This window comes from Aquila chrysaetos, chromosome 22, assembly GCF_900496995.4.
Source record: "Aquila chrysaetos chrysaetos chromosome 22, bAquChr1.4, whole genome shotgun sequence".
Taxonomy (NCBI): domain Eukaryota; kingdom Metazoa; phylum Chordata; class Aves; order Accipitriformes; family Accipitridae; genus Aquila; species Aquila chrysaetos.
The window spans coordinates 2296397-2312212 of NC_044025.1; the positions used below are offsets into that span (position 1 = coordinate 2296397).

The 15816-nt window shown below is 56.1% G+C and overlaps 2 protein-coding genes across 4 annotated transcripts in view; both read right to left on the reverse strand.

The window, feature by feature from the left end:
* PCDH12 (protocadherin 12) overlaps window positions 1-10474 on the reverse strand; it is a 14450-nt gene extending 3976 nt beyond the window's left edge. The window contains exons 1-5 of one of the 2 annotated variants that reach the window (XM_029997592.2): window positions 10206-10474; window positions 9686-9765; window positions 3455-9538; window positions 2861-2955; window positions 1433-1584 (exon numbers count right to left, since the gene is read on the reverse strand). In XM_029997592.2, coding sequence (XP_029853452.1) covers window positions 1433-1584; window positions 2861-2955; window positions 3455-6352 — 3145 coding nt within the window. In that variant the 5' untranslated portion in view covers window positions 6353-9538; window positions 9686-9765; window positions 10206-10474. The remainder of the gene's footprint in view (window positions 1-1432; window positions 1585-2860; window positions 2956-3454; window positions 9539-9685; window positions 9766-10205) is intronic. The other variant, XM_029997593.2, reaches the window with a different exon arrangement.
* A 2130-nt stretch (window positions 10475-12604) lies between these two features.
* Window positions 12605-15816, reverse strand: part of SMIM33 (small integral membrane protein 33) — a 28689-nt gene continuing 25477 nt past the window's right edge. For both annotated transcript variants that reach the window (XM_041119371.1, XM_029998293.2), the window contains one exon: window positions 12605-14712. In XM_041119371.1, coding sequence (XP_040975305.1) covers window positions 14274-14712 — 439 coding nt within the window. In that variant the 3' untranslated portion in view covers window positions 12605-14273. The remainder of the gene's footprint in view (window positions 14713-15816) is intronic.

A 15816-nucleotide genomic window follows, 5' to 3' on the forward strand; every position in this document is an offset into this window, starting at 1 on the left:
ACCCCGGAGTGCTGGAGGAACTCGGATATGAAATTGCTTGGTTTATTAGCTGCTGTTCATTAACTACTGCTTCAAATGAATATGGTATCAGAAGAAGGGAAGGTAGAAATTGTGACATGAGTTTTTAAGCACATGAAGGTGAATCTAGTGCAGGCAGATTCATAGAAATCATTATATGCAAGACTCAGCAGATAGCCGAGTACCTGCTATTCAGACAAGCACCGATGTGCCATTTGCAAGGTGGGGAATTGCATTTTGCAAATTTGTTGGCATCTTTGGAAGAGGTGGATGAAGAGTCCTTGTTGACAGAGGACACCTGAGCTTGCAGAAGAGCACCAGCCAGGCTCAGAGGGGACTTGAGCTGCCCCTGAATTAACAGCCAGGTTCTGGTTGGGACTAATATGTGTTAAAAGTTGGGAAGTGAGGGTAGGAATAAATAATCTTCCCCACAAAGGGAGGTCATTAGTGGAGTCCCAGAGTAACCGTTCAACATTGTGATAAATGACATGGAGAAGTGGATGGTGTTGGTATTGACTCCACTAAAACACCCAACAACATAAAAGCAGAGGGTTGCTGAAGGACCTAATAGTATTGGGTGCTGTGAGCAAAAAGGAGCTGGTGGATTTCTGTGTCACTAACTGTTGGATAATTGTCATGGGGTTGGATTGTTGGATAAACATCATGTATTGATGACACTCCCACCATGCAGAGGAGGGATTTGGGAGTCACCATGAACAGTTTGGTAACAGAGCTCAGCATGGAGCTTGGGCAGGAATGAAGAACAAGCCAGAAGACCTCCTTATACCACCAGTATAGATGTATCTTAACACTGCACACAATTCTGGTCACCACATCTCAATAAATATATGCTAAAATTAGTAACAGATTGGTCACAGGAGATGAGACTGGTTCAGCCCGGTAAGAAATAGGACCCTTATGGGGCTCAAAGGGTATATAACATCTTGAGGGGCTTGGCAAGGACAGCTCTTCACCTTTCTGATTCTGCATGGACTAGGACACCATGAAATGAAGGGGCTCGGGTCAGCATGGGAAGCAGCTCCCACGGTGTATAGGACTTCACCCCTTACGCAACAACAGAGGTCAACCTCACAAATCAGCTAAACAACAGCAGATACATCCATAGGAGGAAATAGCTACCAAGTGTGATTAAACACATGAAAAAATCCAACGTGAAGCTCAGCAAGTCCCTTTGCTGTAAACTGCCTGGTACCAAAAACATAGGATGGTCCATATATGCTGTCCCAAGCATCTGCAACTGTCAGAGCCACTCTAGGAGATGAGCTGTCCCCTGGCTTGCTGCAGGCCAGCCAGTTTTCTCTTCTGAGTGGAGTTAGTGTGTTATTTGAGGAGATCCCACTGCTGGAGCCCCCCCACCAGCCCCAGCATGCTCGCAATAGCAAGGCCACCTCACCTGCCTGCGGCTCCAGGAGGGTCTCCAGCTCCTCTCCCACCAGCTGCTGCACGGAGAGCTCAAACCCGCTCTCCGAATCACGGTCCTCTGCCTCGCTCTCGCCGTGCCCGCTGTCCTTCGTGCTCAGGCAGTCGGCATCCAGCCCCGCAGCCCTGCGAGGGGGCCAAAACATTCAAGTCACACTTCAACCCTCAGCACAACCCTGCCCCGCCAATTACTTCAAAGGTGGCTGTCTTTATCCCCCATAAAATGACCCAGAGGTGGGCTGTGGGCATCCTCTCAGTGCATCATTCACAGTACCAAAGGCATAATCATTTCAGTCCCCACCAATTAATGAGTTTTGGGGTTGTTTTTGTTGTTTTTTTTTTTTAAACAAACAAACAAAAAAAACCAAACACAAACACATGGACAAAAGCACTGGGATCAGGAGTGCCACGGACCCCCTGAAAACTGGGCCCTGGCTGGGTGCTGGGCTACACATGGGGCTGCTCCACATTTCTTGCCTGAGGGGGGTTTTATCCTTCTGCAGGGAGATCCTGAGCAAACAGGGAGTTGGTGGCTCTTCCGTGTGTATTCAGAGGAGCTGCCCACCTGCAGGACTGGGCGAGGAGCATCACAGCCCAGCCCTGCCCCAGCAGCCCCAGAACAGCTCTCCCTCCCTCTCCATCCTCAGCAGATCAAGATGATGATGAGAAAGGTGGAGAAGACTGTGTCTGCCCATGGCCTGGGCAGGTGGGGACAGGGGGGACATGCTGAGGCAGTGATGAAGCCCTGGCATCCTCAGGAGCATTCACTCAGAGATGTCAACAGCATAGCTTAATGGGAACACCATAAAATTCGTCTCTGGGAACATCTGCGGTGCACGGCTGGGATATCTCAGTCCTTCCCATTCCTGCTAGCAGCGTCTCCCTCGCTAGCCTCCTGGCCTGGGGACAGATGCTCCAAACTCATGTCAACAGGCAACCGCATCTCTAAGAAAGGACCCAGAGCCATGAGAAAACTCATCCTTGTGCTGCCGCCTCCGAAGCTGGGACCCTCTGTGCTCACGAGCGCACCTTTCCGCTGCAGTTGAACACATCGCTGTTCCCCTGGCAAGGATGAGCAGATGGTTCGTGGCCATGGAGGAGCTCAGATGAGTATGGAAGGAGCTGCTAAAGGTGCCCCAGGAAGGAGGCAAAGAGCAGCCCTAGGAGGGCACTGGATACCAACGGGGAGCCAGGACCAGAGGAGCACAGCCATCTCCTGAAGGGAGGACCTACTTCCCCATCTCGGGTCAGCAAAACCAGGGATGAGGTTTTGCCTTGTGTGTCTGCTGCCCTGGTGTCTCCTGCCCTTGGAGGCTCCTGCGGCCAGTGGGGCTGAAGCAGAAGCAGCAGAGACGCAGGGGAACGGGGTGTGAGGAAGGGGAGGGCTGAGAGCCAGCCTTACCTGCTGCCGTTCTTGGCCGTGTACTTGTTTCCCCTGTGGTTTGTTTTGGGCTGGAACTGGCCCTGGTGCAGCAGGGAGAGCAGCTGGGAGATTTGCTGTAAGGCAGGAAAAGCCTGTTGAGCCTCAAGCTGCTTCCTGCCAGGACGTCCCGTCCCCTCCGAACCATCCTCCCCGGCCTTTTTATAGCGTTTCCTCCTCCTGCAGATGGTTCGGCATCCCCACGCGGGGGGGGAAAAACAAGCGGCCGGGCAGCACACCTGGCCCCTGCACCATCTCTGCCTGCCGTTCCCTGCCCACGCGCTCCTCTGGGGAAGCGAGTGCGGGGTTGTCCCCTTCTCCCTGTGACGGCCACCCTCCACCCCAGCTCCCAGGGTGTCCTGGTGGGTGTGGGGAGACCCTGCCTGCGGCGGGGTGACCATTCAACCCACCCAGCCTCTACTGCTGGGGCACCTCTTGCCCAGAGCTGGGAGAAGAGACCAACCGAAGAGCATCAGAGGTTGCACGTTCCCACCACGCCAGGGTGTGCGAGACCTGGGCAGGGAAGGATTTGGGGGGGGGGTCCACACCTCCAGCAACGCGTGGGGCAGCTCCTACCTGCACTGGGGGTGACTCCATCGCAAACTCCCCGGTGGGGCTCTGCTCCGCCAGTGCCACCAGCGACAGCCGGACCAGGCTCCTGAGGATGTGCTGGTGGGGCTGGGGCTGCCCAGGTCCCCCAGCAAGCACAGGCTGGTTGGGTGGCAGCGGGGGCTCTCCCACAGGCCCCTGCGGTGGCTTCACCAAGCTCTTGCAGTGCGATGGTGCGTCCGAGGGGCTCGCAGCCTCCTTCGCCGAATTTTTTGGTCTGTGGGGCTGGCAGGGCCGGCGCTGCAGGATGGGCAGGTTGAAGGTCCCCTGCTGCTCATCTGAGTCTTTTGGGGTCGACTGATTTCTCAGGGTCCTGTAGAGAGTGGGGGTGAGGTGGAGGGGAGCCTGTGGGGACCCCCCCAGCACAGGGGCGGCTGTGCCGGGCAGATCCTCCTGGAAGGGACGAGGGGCCTCAGCCTCCCGCGGCCGGCCCCGGAGCAGCGGGACAAGGTGGATGTCCGTCTTTTGGATCTGCCTGTGCGGCTTCTTGAGCTGCTGCTGCCTGCGGGCATCCTCTGCCTCCCTGCAGTTGTAGGCCATGCTGTCCTTCTTCTCCTTCTTACGCAAAGACAGGGTTAAAGCCAAAAAAAGAAGGCACCCACCCAGGAGAGCGGCCAGGCAGATAATGACCACCACTGACGGCCTCAGCCACCTGGGGTCTTGGGCTGAGATTTTGGAGAATGCCCCGTGATGCCGGAAAACTAAGCGGACCCGGGCCAGGGTGTGCAGGGGGATGTCCCCCTCATCGCTCACCCGGACCACCAGCTCCCGCTCGCTGCCCGCGAGGCTGCTGGCATTGCTGGCGTTGAGGAAGACCTGCCCCAAGAAAGGGTCCAGGATGAAGAGCCCAGCGTCATCCCCACCCACCAGATCATACCGGAGAGCCCCGTTGATGCCGGAGTCCACATCCCTGGCCGCGATGGTGAAGAGGAAGGGAGCGCCGGCACATGACACAAGTGTTGCATTGGTCACTGCTGCAGTCCCTTGGGAGCTCCCGTTCCCGGGGGCCACCCAGAAGCACCCTGTCTCCGCATTGACCAGGACAGAGAGCGTGGCGGCACCTCCCACCAGTGCCGGCGTGGTGATGATGGGTGCGTTGTCGTTCCGGTCGAGCACAGCCAGCCTGACGGAAACGTTGGATGCCAGCTTGGGGTGACCGCCGTCCTCCGCGGTCACCAGGAACTCCAGGCTCCTCACCTGCTCATAATCAAAAGCTTGGAGGGCAAAAACGTCCCCAGTGGTGGGGTCGACTGAGACCAGACCCAAAGCAGAGGAATCCAGGATACTGTAGGTGATTTTCCCGTTGAAACCCAGGTCGGGGTCGGTGGCACGGACGGCGAGCAAGAAGGCAGGTGCTTCGCTGTTCTCGGCAACAGCGACCTCGTAGGTGGCCTTCTCGAAGGAGGGGGCATTGTCGTTGACGTCGCTGATGCAGATAGTGAGGTGCTTCAGCACGGCCAAGGAGAGCTCACCCTGGTCCTGCACCACCAACGTCAGGTTGTACTCGGCACGCAGCTCCCTGTCCAGCGTGGCGTTGGTCATCAGCACGTAGCTGTGGCTGTTGGTCCTCTTCAGCCTGAAGTGCTCGTACCCTTGAGTGAGGGAGCAACGCACTTGCCCGTTGCTTCCCGAATCGGGGTCGCTGGCCGTCACCAGAGCCACAAAGCTGTCTTTGGGGAGGGCTTCAGAGAGCACGGGTGCCCGCGCAGCCCAGGTGACGTGGACGTCGGGAGCGTTGTCGTTGACATCCAGGACTTTGACCAGGATCTTGCAGTGTGCTGGGATGGGGTTGGCGCCCAGGTCCCGGGCTTGCACATCCAGCTCATAGGCGTGGGTTTCCTCGTAGTCCAGCGGGTGCTTCAGGATGATGCTGCCCGTGCGGGCATCGATGCCAAAAGCGCTCAGCACCTCTGGGGACGCGTGCTTGCTCAGGCTGTACTCGATCTCCCCGTTGGGACCCTGGTCGGGGTCGGTAGCTGTGACCGTCACAAGGAGGGTCCCGGGCAGAGCATCCTCCCGAACCTCAACTGTCAAAGAGCTCTCTGCAAAGATGGGGCTGTTATCATTGGAGTCGAGGACAATGACTTTAATTAAAGCAGTACCTGATTTGGGGGGCTCCCCATGATCAGCGGCTGTCAGCACGAGGTCAAAGGAGGAGTGCAGCTCCCGGTCCACTTCTTTAACCACAACGAGCTCTGCGTGCCTCGTCCCATCAGAGCTAGAGACGACCTCCAGAGCAAAGTGCTCACTGGGGGAGAGGGTGTAGGAGCAGTGGGCGTTGGGGCCGGCATCGGCATCCAGGGCTCGGTCCAGTGGGATCCGCGTCCGCAGGGATGCGCTCTCCGACATCTCCAGCTCCAGCTCGGGCGTGGGGAACCGTGGTGCGTTGTCGTTGACGTCCAGCACTTGAACCTCCACGTGAATCAGAGCCAGGTTTCGGGCGGCCAGCACTTCGAACGAGACCCAGCAGGGATCACTGTGCCGGCACAGCTGCTCCCTGTCCACCCGCCCGGCTGTGCTGAGCACCCCGTCCCCGCTCCCCACGTGCAGCAGGAACCTCCTGGGGGTCTCCATCAGCTGGAAGGTATCTGCTGTTTCGCCACTCTCGCCCCCCTCAAAGTGCTCGGCCAGCGTCCCTATCACTGTTCCCAGCGGCACTTCTTCAAACACCTGGTACTGCACCGTGAACGTGGCCACCTCCTGGGCATCAGTGGAGAGGAAGAGGTACCACCACAAGGCTGGGAGATGGAGAGCGGAACGGCTCAGCAGCAGCATGCTGCTGGCAAAGCCCACCGCCCCGCTGCCCTGGCACGCCTGCCGCCGCATACCCAAACGGTCCTTACGGTGATCGCAAGTCCTCAGCATCCTCTCCCATCTCCAAGTCCCATAGGCGCCGGCCACCAGTTGGAGAGGAGGAGAAACGGCGAGCGAGTCCAGCGGTTGTCCCCCGCCTCGCCATCGCCAGGGGACGGCCGGGAGAGCCAGCCGCTCCCCGGGCTGAAACGCTCAGCCCGGAGCAGAGGCGACCGCCACCGCCGCAGCTTCGGCCGGGGAGCAGCGTCCGGCCGGCCGGGCCGGGAGGTGGACCAGCCGTGTTTCCTATGGAAACCCCACCTACAGGAAAAGGGAGGACCGGGCTGGTACAATGCCTGGGCAGGGTGGGGGCTCGTGGGGCAGCACGCTTCCCAGCTGGGAGAGGGGTGTGGAAGCGCCCTCGGTTCCCAACCTGCAGGGACCATCACCCCTGCTTGCTGTCACCTGCAAAACGCATTTTACAGGAGGCACGATTCCCGCAGACAGTCCCTAACCCGTCTGCAAAGCCTCACGCGTGCTTCAGGAAGATGTCTGCAATGACCAGCGATGATGGACTCCTTTGGGTCAATGCAAGAGCAGACTTGTTCCCTGTGCCGCTAGATTTCTGACTTTGATTTATTTTCATTTTGTCTAAATCCAGCACGTAATCCCTGCTCCTTGCTCTGCCTTTTGCTGTTGATTTTGAGGGCAATGTGCCCACATCACCTTTTCCAACATACAGCTTTTGATTATGTCACTGCTTCGTTTTCATCTGGACACACCAAAATGAGCTAATGAATCACTGGGAGAGTTGCCATGTCAAACACAGGCAGGTGGGCACAAGGGAAGAAAGGAGGCTCTGGCAGATGCAACCTGTGTCCTGTCAGGCCTCTCCCCATACCCTACGTCCGTCTGTCCTGGCCAGCTCCCCCCATCTTGGCATATGCTCTATCCCCAGCTGGCTCTGCTTTGATCTCCCCCGCGTCACTCCTCACCCAGCGCTGACTTTGCACCACCACACCCCTTTTTGCCTTATTTCAGCATCTTACCCAGAGCGCCCACCCTCGAGCAGCCCCGGCGATGCTGCACACCCGTCCCACCGCTCACTGGCCAGCTGTGCACACGCGTGTGCACGCAGAGGTAGCACAGCCTGAAGTTGTTTCCTATGCTCCTCCTAAGCAGGCAGGGGAGCAGGCAGCTGGCTGCCTGCAGAGCCCAGTTACCCCAAGCTGGGCTGTACTTTGGGTCTCAAGGTCAGGGGAGCAGGACAGGGAAGACATTTCCTTGGCCATTACAGAGAGCAGAGCATCCTTCTGGTGTGATTTGAGTCCCACCAGCCACATCATCTTCATCTTGGCCCTCACGTCTATAAGGCAGCCTCCAGCAGCTGCCATTGGTGTCCCACGCCTGCATTGCCTCTCTCCTCCTGCCTTTCCAGCCCCATACTCCATCCTATTCCCATCCCTCCCTGCTCCCCTTACAGCTCTGATTTTCCTAGTTGAGGCTCCCCATGGCCTGCCTGCCCTCCCAGTTCCTGGCTCTCATTGCTTGTCTTCCATTATGGTAAATTTTAATGCCACAATGAACAGCAAAAGCAAAACACCACCAGTGCCGACCAGCCGTTTCGCGCCGGGGAGGTTAGTGCCACCACTCAGCACACCAGGAGGAAGGGCCGGTGCCGCTTGGCCATGGCAGGGGGTGGCAGAAGACCCGGTGCTATTCCTGGGCTTGGCCCCAGCTCCAAGTGACCTTTGCCAAGTCATTTCCCTGCTTTGTGCTCTCGCTTCCTCCTCAGCTGAGCAAAGCCAGCCCGTGGGCTCCCCAGGAGGGATGCTCTCCCACTCGGCGGCTGCCCACAGAGCTGCGGATGGAGAAGCGGATGTCTCCCAGCCCGTGCTCCGCTTTTGGGTGAGGGGATTGGAAGGCTACTTCCTTCTGGGGGGAAGTCTCATCCTTCCATCTCACTTTTTTAATGCCTTTCCTTTTCAGGGATGGAGAGGAACAGAAGAACCACACTGAAATATCACCAAGGAAAGGAAATAAATATGCCTGAGAACTGTGGAAGTTCCCCAAAGAGCCCTGAAAGACATATCCTTCTCCCTACTGTCTCCCAAGCCGTCTGCAGAACAAGCCAGCCTCACCAAGTTCCCCACGTTTAACCCACCACTGATGCAACAGGAGGTTTATTCCCCCCGACACCAGCACCCACCTGTGCTGGACCCCGCTTCGTGCGGCCCCTGCCCACCAGCCAGAGGGAGGATGCCCCTTTAGGCTGCTGCAGCCCAAAGCTGCTCCTTTTTCTCCCCGAAGGCAGGGAGGCAGATGGGATTTTGAGCACCAGTTTGCTCAGTCACCACAGGGAAAGGCTGATGTGACAGTCCTGAGCACTGTCCCCCGCACCACCCCCCAGCTGTGCTGTCCCCAGCCTGGGTGTACAAATACCAGCACTGGTGACAGATCTGGACTGCCCAGGAGAAAAGGAGCCAGAGGAGCTAATGCATTAATTATTACAATACTTCAGGAATAAATCCCTACAGACTAGACCTGTGACCCCAAGCCATCAGGGCATTAGCGGTTTGCAGGGAAGATGGCTGCAGGACACTGCAAAAGCATTGCTGAGCTGCAAACCACACCGGACACATCTTGGTGGAAGATGGACAAAGTAATGCTAACAAAGAAAAGGAAAATGGGGTTGAGCCGAGACTTGCCAGAAGCACAGACAGTAAAATAAGATCTGGTGCTAAAAACAAAATACGTCTCCTCCTGTTTCCTGTTCGCACACAGGCAGGTTTCCAACATGCAGGTGCTTCAAGACCTCGATAGACAATGTGTCTATGAACATAAAATTTTCCCCCTAGGAGGTTGGCTGCACCTAAAACATTTCATTTAAAGCTCAGAAAGAGCATCAGTTATATCCAATTATTGCAGTAGTATTCTTCAGCTTCTGCATGATGCTGCTAGTGCCCAAAGCAGATGTAAATGCTATTTACTGGTGTGAATATCTGGCTCCTCTGAAGCTCAGCTGTTCTCCAGGCTCCAGAGCAAGACATGGACACAGGGGACACCCCAACCTCCCAGGAGTGCAGAGCTGTACTTGAGGCACCACACACTCGCCATCCATCCCATGGCAGAGAGCAGCCCAACCACGTTACTTCGAGCTCCACTGCCCAGCTGGTGGTCTTCAGGGGTTTTTTTGTCATTTGGGGTTGGCTTGGTGTTAGCTGGGAACCACAAGCTGTGCTGCACATCACCAGCAGGCTGCATAGGGCAACATAAAAATGAGAAGGGAAGAGAAATTTTTTTCAGATCTAATAATGAAAAATTACATCAAAAGGAGAAGAGTTCAAAATGAGCATGACTAAAGATGTACCAAGATTTGGCCTCATTAGGGTGCTCAGGGCTTACCATATCCTGTGGACCATTCAGGGAAGCAGGACTCAGTCTCATCTCTGTTCCACGGATGCTCCATGGGTGAAAAATGGTATCTGAGGGTCAGGACACAGAGGCCATAGACAACAGGATGCACCCTGAGGTGGGACGCTCTCTTCCAGGCTCAGCTCTGTATCTCAGAGCACCATCCTCAGCAGGAGGATGGCTGCAAATCTAGATGGAGCAAGTAAAAGCATGGCTGCTTCTTACCAGCTGGTACCCTTACACCAGGGATCATGGTTTATTTTTCCTCAACTGTCCCAGTTTTCAGCCCTTCAAAGACAGGCTCTGCTTCTCTAGAAGTGTGACTCCCTTTTCAGCAGAAAAAAAAGTCATCTTCATCCATCTCTGTACCCAGATGGGTGCAGATGCACAAGGTGGCCCAGGACCTGCCCCATCCTCAGCTGCCTGCAGGGACTGGGGAGACTCTGGGGGGACCTTTCTCAGGAGGAAGGAAAAGATTCACCCTCTCACACCAAACAGCAAGTACACAAACCTGCAAGAGACGGATGGACTTTCTCTCAGGAGGCCCTGGCTCTCCTCGTGCTCATCTTCTCCGCAAAATCAGAAGGTGACACCGGCTGAAAGCGACCTCCACGTACCACCTGCTCCAGCCTCCCACCCCAGTCAGGTCCCTTTTGGGCTGGCTTGCTCAGGACCTCACCCTTCATCCCAGCGAAGACTTCTCTGTACCGCCTTGCGACCTCCAGCGACGCCTTCCTCGCGCTGGGGACCCTAAAACCAGGCACACCCCTCCAAACACACAAGCTTACCCCGGCGACACTCTCAGGGATGCTGGAGGGAAGCAGGAGAAATGCCCCCCCCCCCAGTGTGCCGCCCGCACGGCGTGCAGTTGGCTGCCTCCACCGCAAGAGCCCACTGCTGCTCCGCGCCGCGCTCTGCCGCAGTCCCCCGGCTCCCCCGGCTCCCGGGGCGGCGGGCAGCGAGGCGCAGAGGGGCACCAAGCTCTCCGCAAGCACAAAACCTCTAACGAGAGGGTCTCTGACCACCCTCCCCCCAAGGCAGAGGTCCCGGTGGGGCGCGGCTGGCTGCCAGCCTCGCAGGGAGGCACCGGCTGATGCCGCAGCTCCTCTCCATCCTCAGCCTCTGCTGATGCTCTGGATGCCTCCCTCAATTTTGCACAATTTGGGGCGATCCTGCAGCATCAGGAGCAGAGCCTCCCACAACCCCGGCTGTAAAAAAAAACCTGCTAAATGCTCCTGGGAGCTACGTACCTGTGCAGGGGTTATATAGGTGCTCGCCCCTGCAGCAGGTGAACACCCTAATTAGGAGGGAAATAAAAGGAGGTGCAGGCACTCCCTAATCAGGTCAGGGTCAGTGGGTGGTACAGCAGTAGCAGCAGCTTTTAAAAAGCTTTCTAAGGCAGCAATCTGGCTTTGAGAAAAGCGACTAACTGCAAAGTCTCTGCCAGATCCTGCTTGCTGTGCTCCGGGAGCTCCCCTGTGTAGAGGGTATGATAATGAGGGTTATTGTTGCTCTGCATTCATAAAAAGATTATTGTTAAGGAGGGGAAGAAAGTTATAAGAGAAATAAATTGGAACAAGCTCAGTGTTTGAATAGAGAGTAATAATGTTATGATAATTTGCATGCACAGCCTCTGCCACTTGAGAACCCTAATGTATTTTATAAAGTCTTGCACTACAAAGAGCAATCCTGTAAGTGGATAGCAGTAGAGCTGGCCAAATATAAAAGGGGAGAATCTGTAAAAATGACATTTTATTGTGTAGGAGAAAGCAAGGAGAAGCAGAGTTGAGATATAATGCTTGGTGTCCTTCTGGAGGAGAAAGCTGGCAAAAGCTTGTCGCTTGCTTATGTGATCCAGTTTGCTATTATGAGTCTTAGTCATTTTTTTTTCCTGTATTTCAAAAGGATATATCTAAATATTTGTTTGCAAATGAAATACATGGAAAAAATCCTGATTGCCAGAACTTCAATACTAGATCTTTTCAGAAAAGCTCACATAGAAGAAGGGGCTGCTGACAGCTCCTGGACTGGGCTGGAGGGATCAGAGCACAGGACAAATATGGGGGAAACCGGAGCCCCATCAGCACCACTGTTCACTGCCAGTTTTATTTGCTTTTAGTTTGACAACCTGAAATACCTGAACAATGGCAAAGCATTTTGCAACAGTGGGGTTTCCCCAGCTGCTCTGCTGTATAAATGATAGATCTAGGCCACAGCACGCTGTAACATAAATCAGACCTTTACAAGTCCCCAGCGGCTGCAAATCAATGAGTTATAGTAATAATTACCCATTTTATCTTTCTCTTTATTAATATTTAGACGTTTTTAATCTTTTCTTTGCAAACACGATGTTTCCCTGCTGCGGTTGTCCTTCAGTGGGAGCTGCCATGAAAGCTCCTGTTTCTTCGATTAAAGACTTTGTCTTGAACCAAGCTGCTCCCTGATCTGAAACGACACAACCACGAAAGCCGGGTGACGACTCTGCCGATTCACCCTGGACGGGTGACACCGTCTTGGCGCACAGCCGATGTCCCCGAGGCACGGTGTAGCCGGTCTGGGTACCACAAAGCGGATCTTGTGATGGTTGTAAGGGGTGTTCTTAAGCTCTTAGACTGAGCCCTCACCCTTGGCACGGGCAACGACCTGGCTTATCGCAACCTGTGGCCGTCATTTAAAGAGATGTCCCTGGAGGGTGGTTAACTCTTCAGTTGGCGCTGCTAATTAGGGGCGTATAAATTAAAAAATAAGCCCTGTGTCAACATGCAAAGGGTGGTAGGTCTCTCAGTGATTTTCAATTGAAATGACAGACCTTATCTCCTGTAACACAGGTCGGGAAAGCTGATAATGCACTATCACCTCTGGAAACAAAAGGGAAAAAAATCAAAACAGAAAACAACCCCCCCTCAAAAGTAATATAAATTATGTTTATTGTAAAGACAAAAATTTTCCAGCATGTCCAACCACTACTTAGCTTTAAAGTAAGTGAGAAAAGCAGCTGGAAATAAGTGAGAGGAAGGATGCTGGAGCATCTGCCATGCCAGAAGTAACTCCAGCACCCAGAGGAACAGGTAAAAGACCCCATTTCTTGTCCAACAGTGCACAGAGGGATCTGTGCTGGGGATGCAGCTTAGGATGGACACGGATCTGGCTTTTCTGTTCTGGGATGGGGAGAGGAGAGGCAGGAACCATATTTTGAATCCGAAGACTATTCAGCAGAATAAATCCCTGAGGGTGATCCCAGAGGCTGCGCTCCTCCCCCCGGGATTGTCCTCTGAGCCCATGCACTTAAGACAGGCTTTGATGTCCCGCTTCCACTGATTGAGGAGAAGCACTTGCCACCAATTTCTTCTCCAAAGAGATGCCCAGCACTCCAGCAGCAGCAGGCCTCCCAGCGTGGAGGTCACCATGGTCTGCTATTACCAGGACCCTTACAGGGCTCAGGATGATGTTTCACCCCTCTGTCTGCTCCCTCTGTGCCACCCCAATGAGCTTCTGCCCAGGGTGACCGAGCCACATCAACATCCATCCCAACAGGGTTGACTATGCTGACACCACCACCACTCCCTCCTCAGCTGGGACGTGCCCTGCTGCTTCCAATGCTGAAATCACCCAAGTCTCCAGGTCCCCAGGTAGAGCTTCCCTTGGCACAGGGACAGCAGACAGCGATGGGGACAATGAAGATGACCACAATGGAGATGACCTCAGGTCTCCCCATCCCTGCCATTGTGCATGGAGATGCTGCAGGCTCTGCCCAGAGATGCATGCGTTTCTCCACCAGTGCCAACACTTGGAGATGTTCAGCCAACTGCAATGGGTGGCTGATGTGCCATTATCCGTTGTCACCTCTCCTGCCTCCGCCGTGTCACCTCTCTTCTCCCACCCACCTCCACTGGGTGACCAGACACGTTGTCCTCTGCCGCTGGCTCCACCACTCAAGCACCAACACAGGTTCGGGTGCTGCCTCCTTTCCTCTGGCTGTTTGCCACAACGGGCTGAGCCCACTGCCGGGGCTGGCAGAGGGAGGACGGTGTTTCAGCCCTCCGATGGAGGGAAAGGGGCTGTGGCATGGAGGAAAAGAGGGGCTGGAGGCTTTCCTGTGCCATATAAATGGCATAGTGAGGACACTGTGCATGTGGAAACACCTTTAATCTGGAAAGCGATCCCACTTGATGTAAATTCCAGCTCCTGCCAAGGGGCTGAGCATACGCCCAGAGCTCCTCAGCTGGGGCAAGGACCAAGACGGCTCTCCTGGGCACTCCCAGACAGTGTGGGACAGAAAAAAACAGAAGAGATGCTAACGCTGTCCCACATAGGCTTACCCAGCCCCAGAGTCTGGGCTGGGGACCCAGCTCTTGCCTGGGGCAGTGGTGTCCCTGGGCTGGACTTTTGGGGCCTGATGATGGGTCACTGCAGTGACCCAACCTTCTGTCTGAGCCTACCTGGGGAGAGACACAATCCCAGGGAGCTAAAACCTCCACATGCTGGAACCGGTGAGTCTTGGGCTAAGCTAACATCCCAGTCGCTATTTTTCCAGCGGGACATGGTCCCTTGAGTCCTGCCCAGGTGGCCCACAGCCTTGTCACAGGTACGTGATCTCGATGACGTTGGGCTCGGCGCTCCCGCAGGGAAGGTGATGTTTGCAGGAGCACTGGCAGCTCACGCCGGCTGCGTCCGTGCCACCCGGCTCCTGCTGGCAGGGCTGGGCAGGCAGCTTCTTCTGGGAGCCCAGCTTCTTCCAGTCCGTGAGGTACACTCCATCGTCCAGGTCCTGCGGCATGGGCTCATGGTAAAGGGTGATCTGGACGGTGCGGAGGTGAGGGCCGTAGTGCACCACAATGATGATGAAGACGGCCAAGAGGACGAAGATGACGACGATCACGGAGATCATGGGCAGGGCATCGGATTTCTTTGTCACACTCCTGACAACGGAGATAGGAGTGAAGGCAGCTGCGTCCTGGGGCTCGGGCTGTCTCAGCTGGCTGCCGGGCACGGAGGTGTTCATGGCTGAGCAGGCTGAGCTGGGACAGAGAGACACGGGGTGGAAAGGGGTGACCACCGAGCAGAGGCCATCCAACGTCCTTATCATCTCCTGCCCTCGAGTCAGCTGCTCCCGCCTGCACTTGCAGCTGCCGGGGAATGGGACCATCCCGTGAGTGCTCCCTCCCCCGGGCTCGTGGGACAGGATAAATTTTGGTGGTTACAGCTGGGGTTGTAGGGATGGTGCCCTGGACACGTTCAGGCAGGGAGGCAATGCCCTGCATCCCCTTGTCCTGGACACCTTCGGCGGGGGGGGGGGTCTTCCCTCCCTGCTGCGCCTCGCGCCCCGGCTGCGGCCAGTGCTGGGAACGGGGACCCCCAGGAGGGGACCCCTCCACCCTCCCCTCCTCATCCCCAGCCCCACAGTGCTAATTCAAAACCAAACCCCACGGGGACCTCCCTGGGAGACCCAACCCCACCAGAACACGCCGAGGGGCATCCCTCGCGACAGCCGCCAGACCCCGCGGGACCCAGCACGGGTGGGAGCGGGGGGCAAGTGGGGGGAAGAGGAGGGAGGGAGAGCCCTCCCCAGCCCCGCGGGGGTACCTCGGCGTCCCTGCTGCATGGGAACCATCATCTCCAGCGGCGAGGCTGGGAAGCCGAAGGCAGGACCAGCAGAAAAACCTCCGGGATGGTTCTCCGGTGTGGGTGCAGCCAGACTTACCTCAGCAGCTGCCACGTCACGCCTCGGCCCCGCACCCCCCCGGGGTTCCCCGGGGCAGAGGAGGAAGCGCCTGCTCATCCCGCAAGCAGCAGAGGTGCTCCCTCACCTAACCCGGTGCCACATCAGCGCCGCCGTCCCCTCCCTCGCTGCCACACACCCTCACTGGAAAAAAAAAACAACCCTCCTCTTGCCCGTTGCAAGACAAGCGCCCTTTTGTTCGGGGAGAAAGCACCTACCGCCCCTTCGCCTGCACGCACGCAACCCCCGGCCGCCTAACTGCAGGAAACCTCCCTCCTTCCACCGACTCGGCGTTAAAATTTCATGCGGTTCAGGAATCGGTGTTAAAAAAAAATCACCCTCCTGCACGTGAGCTCTTTGCACAGCCCGGCAAAGCGTATCCACGCAATGCTCCAGGCTGGAA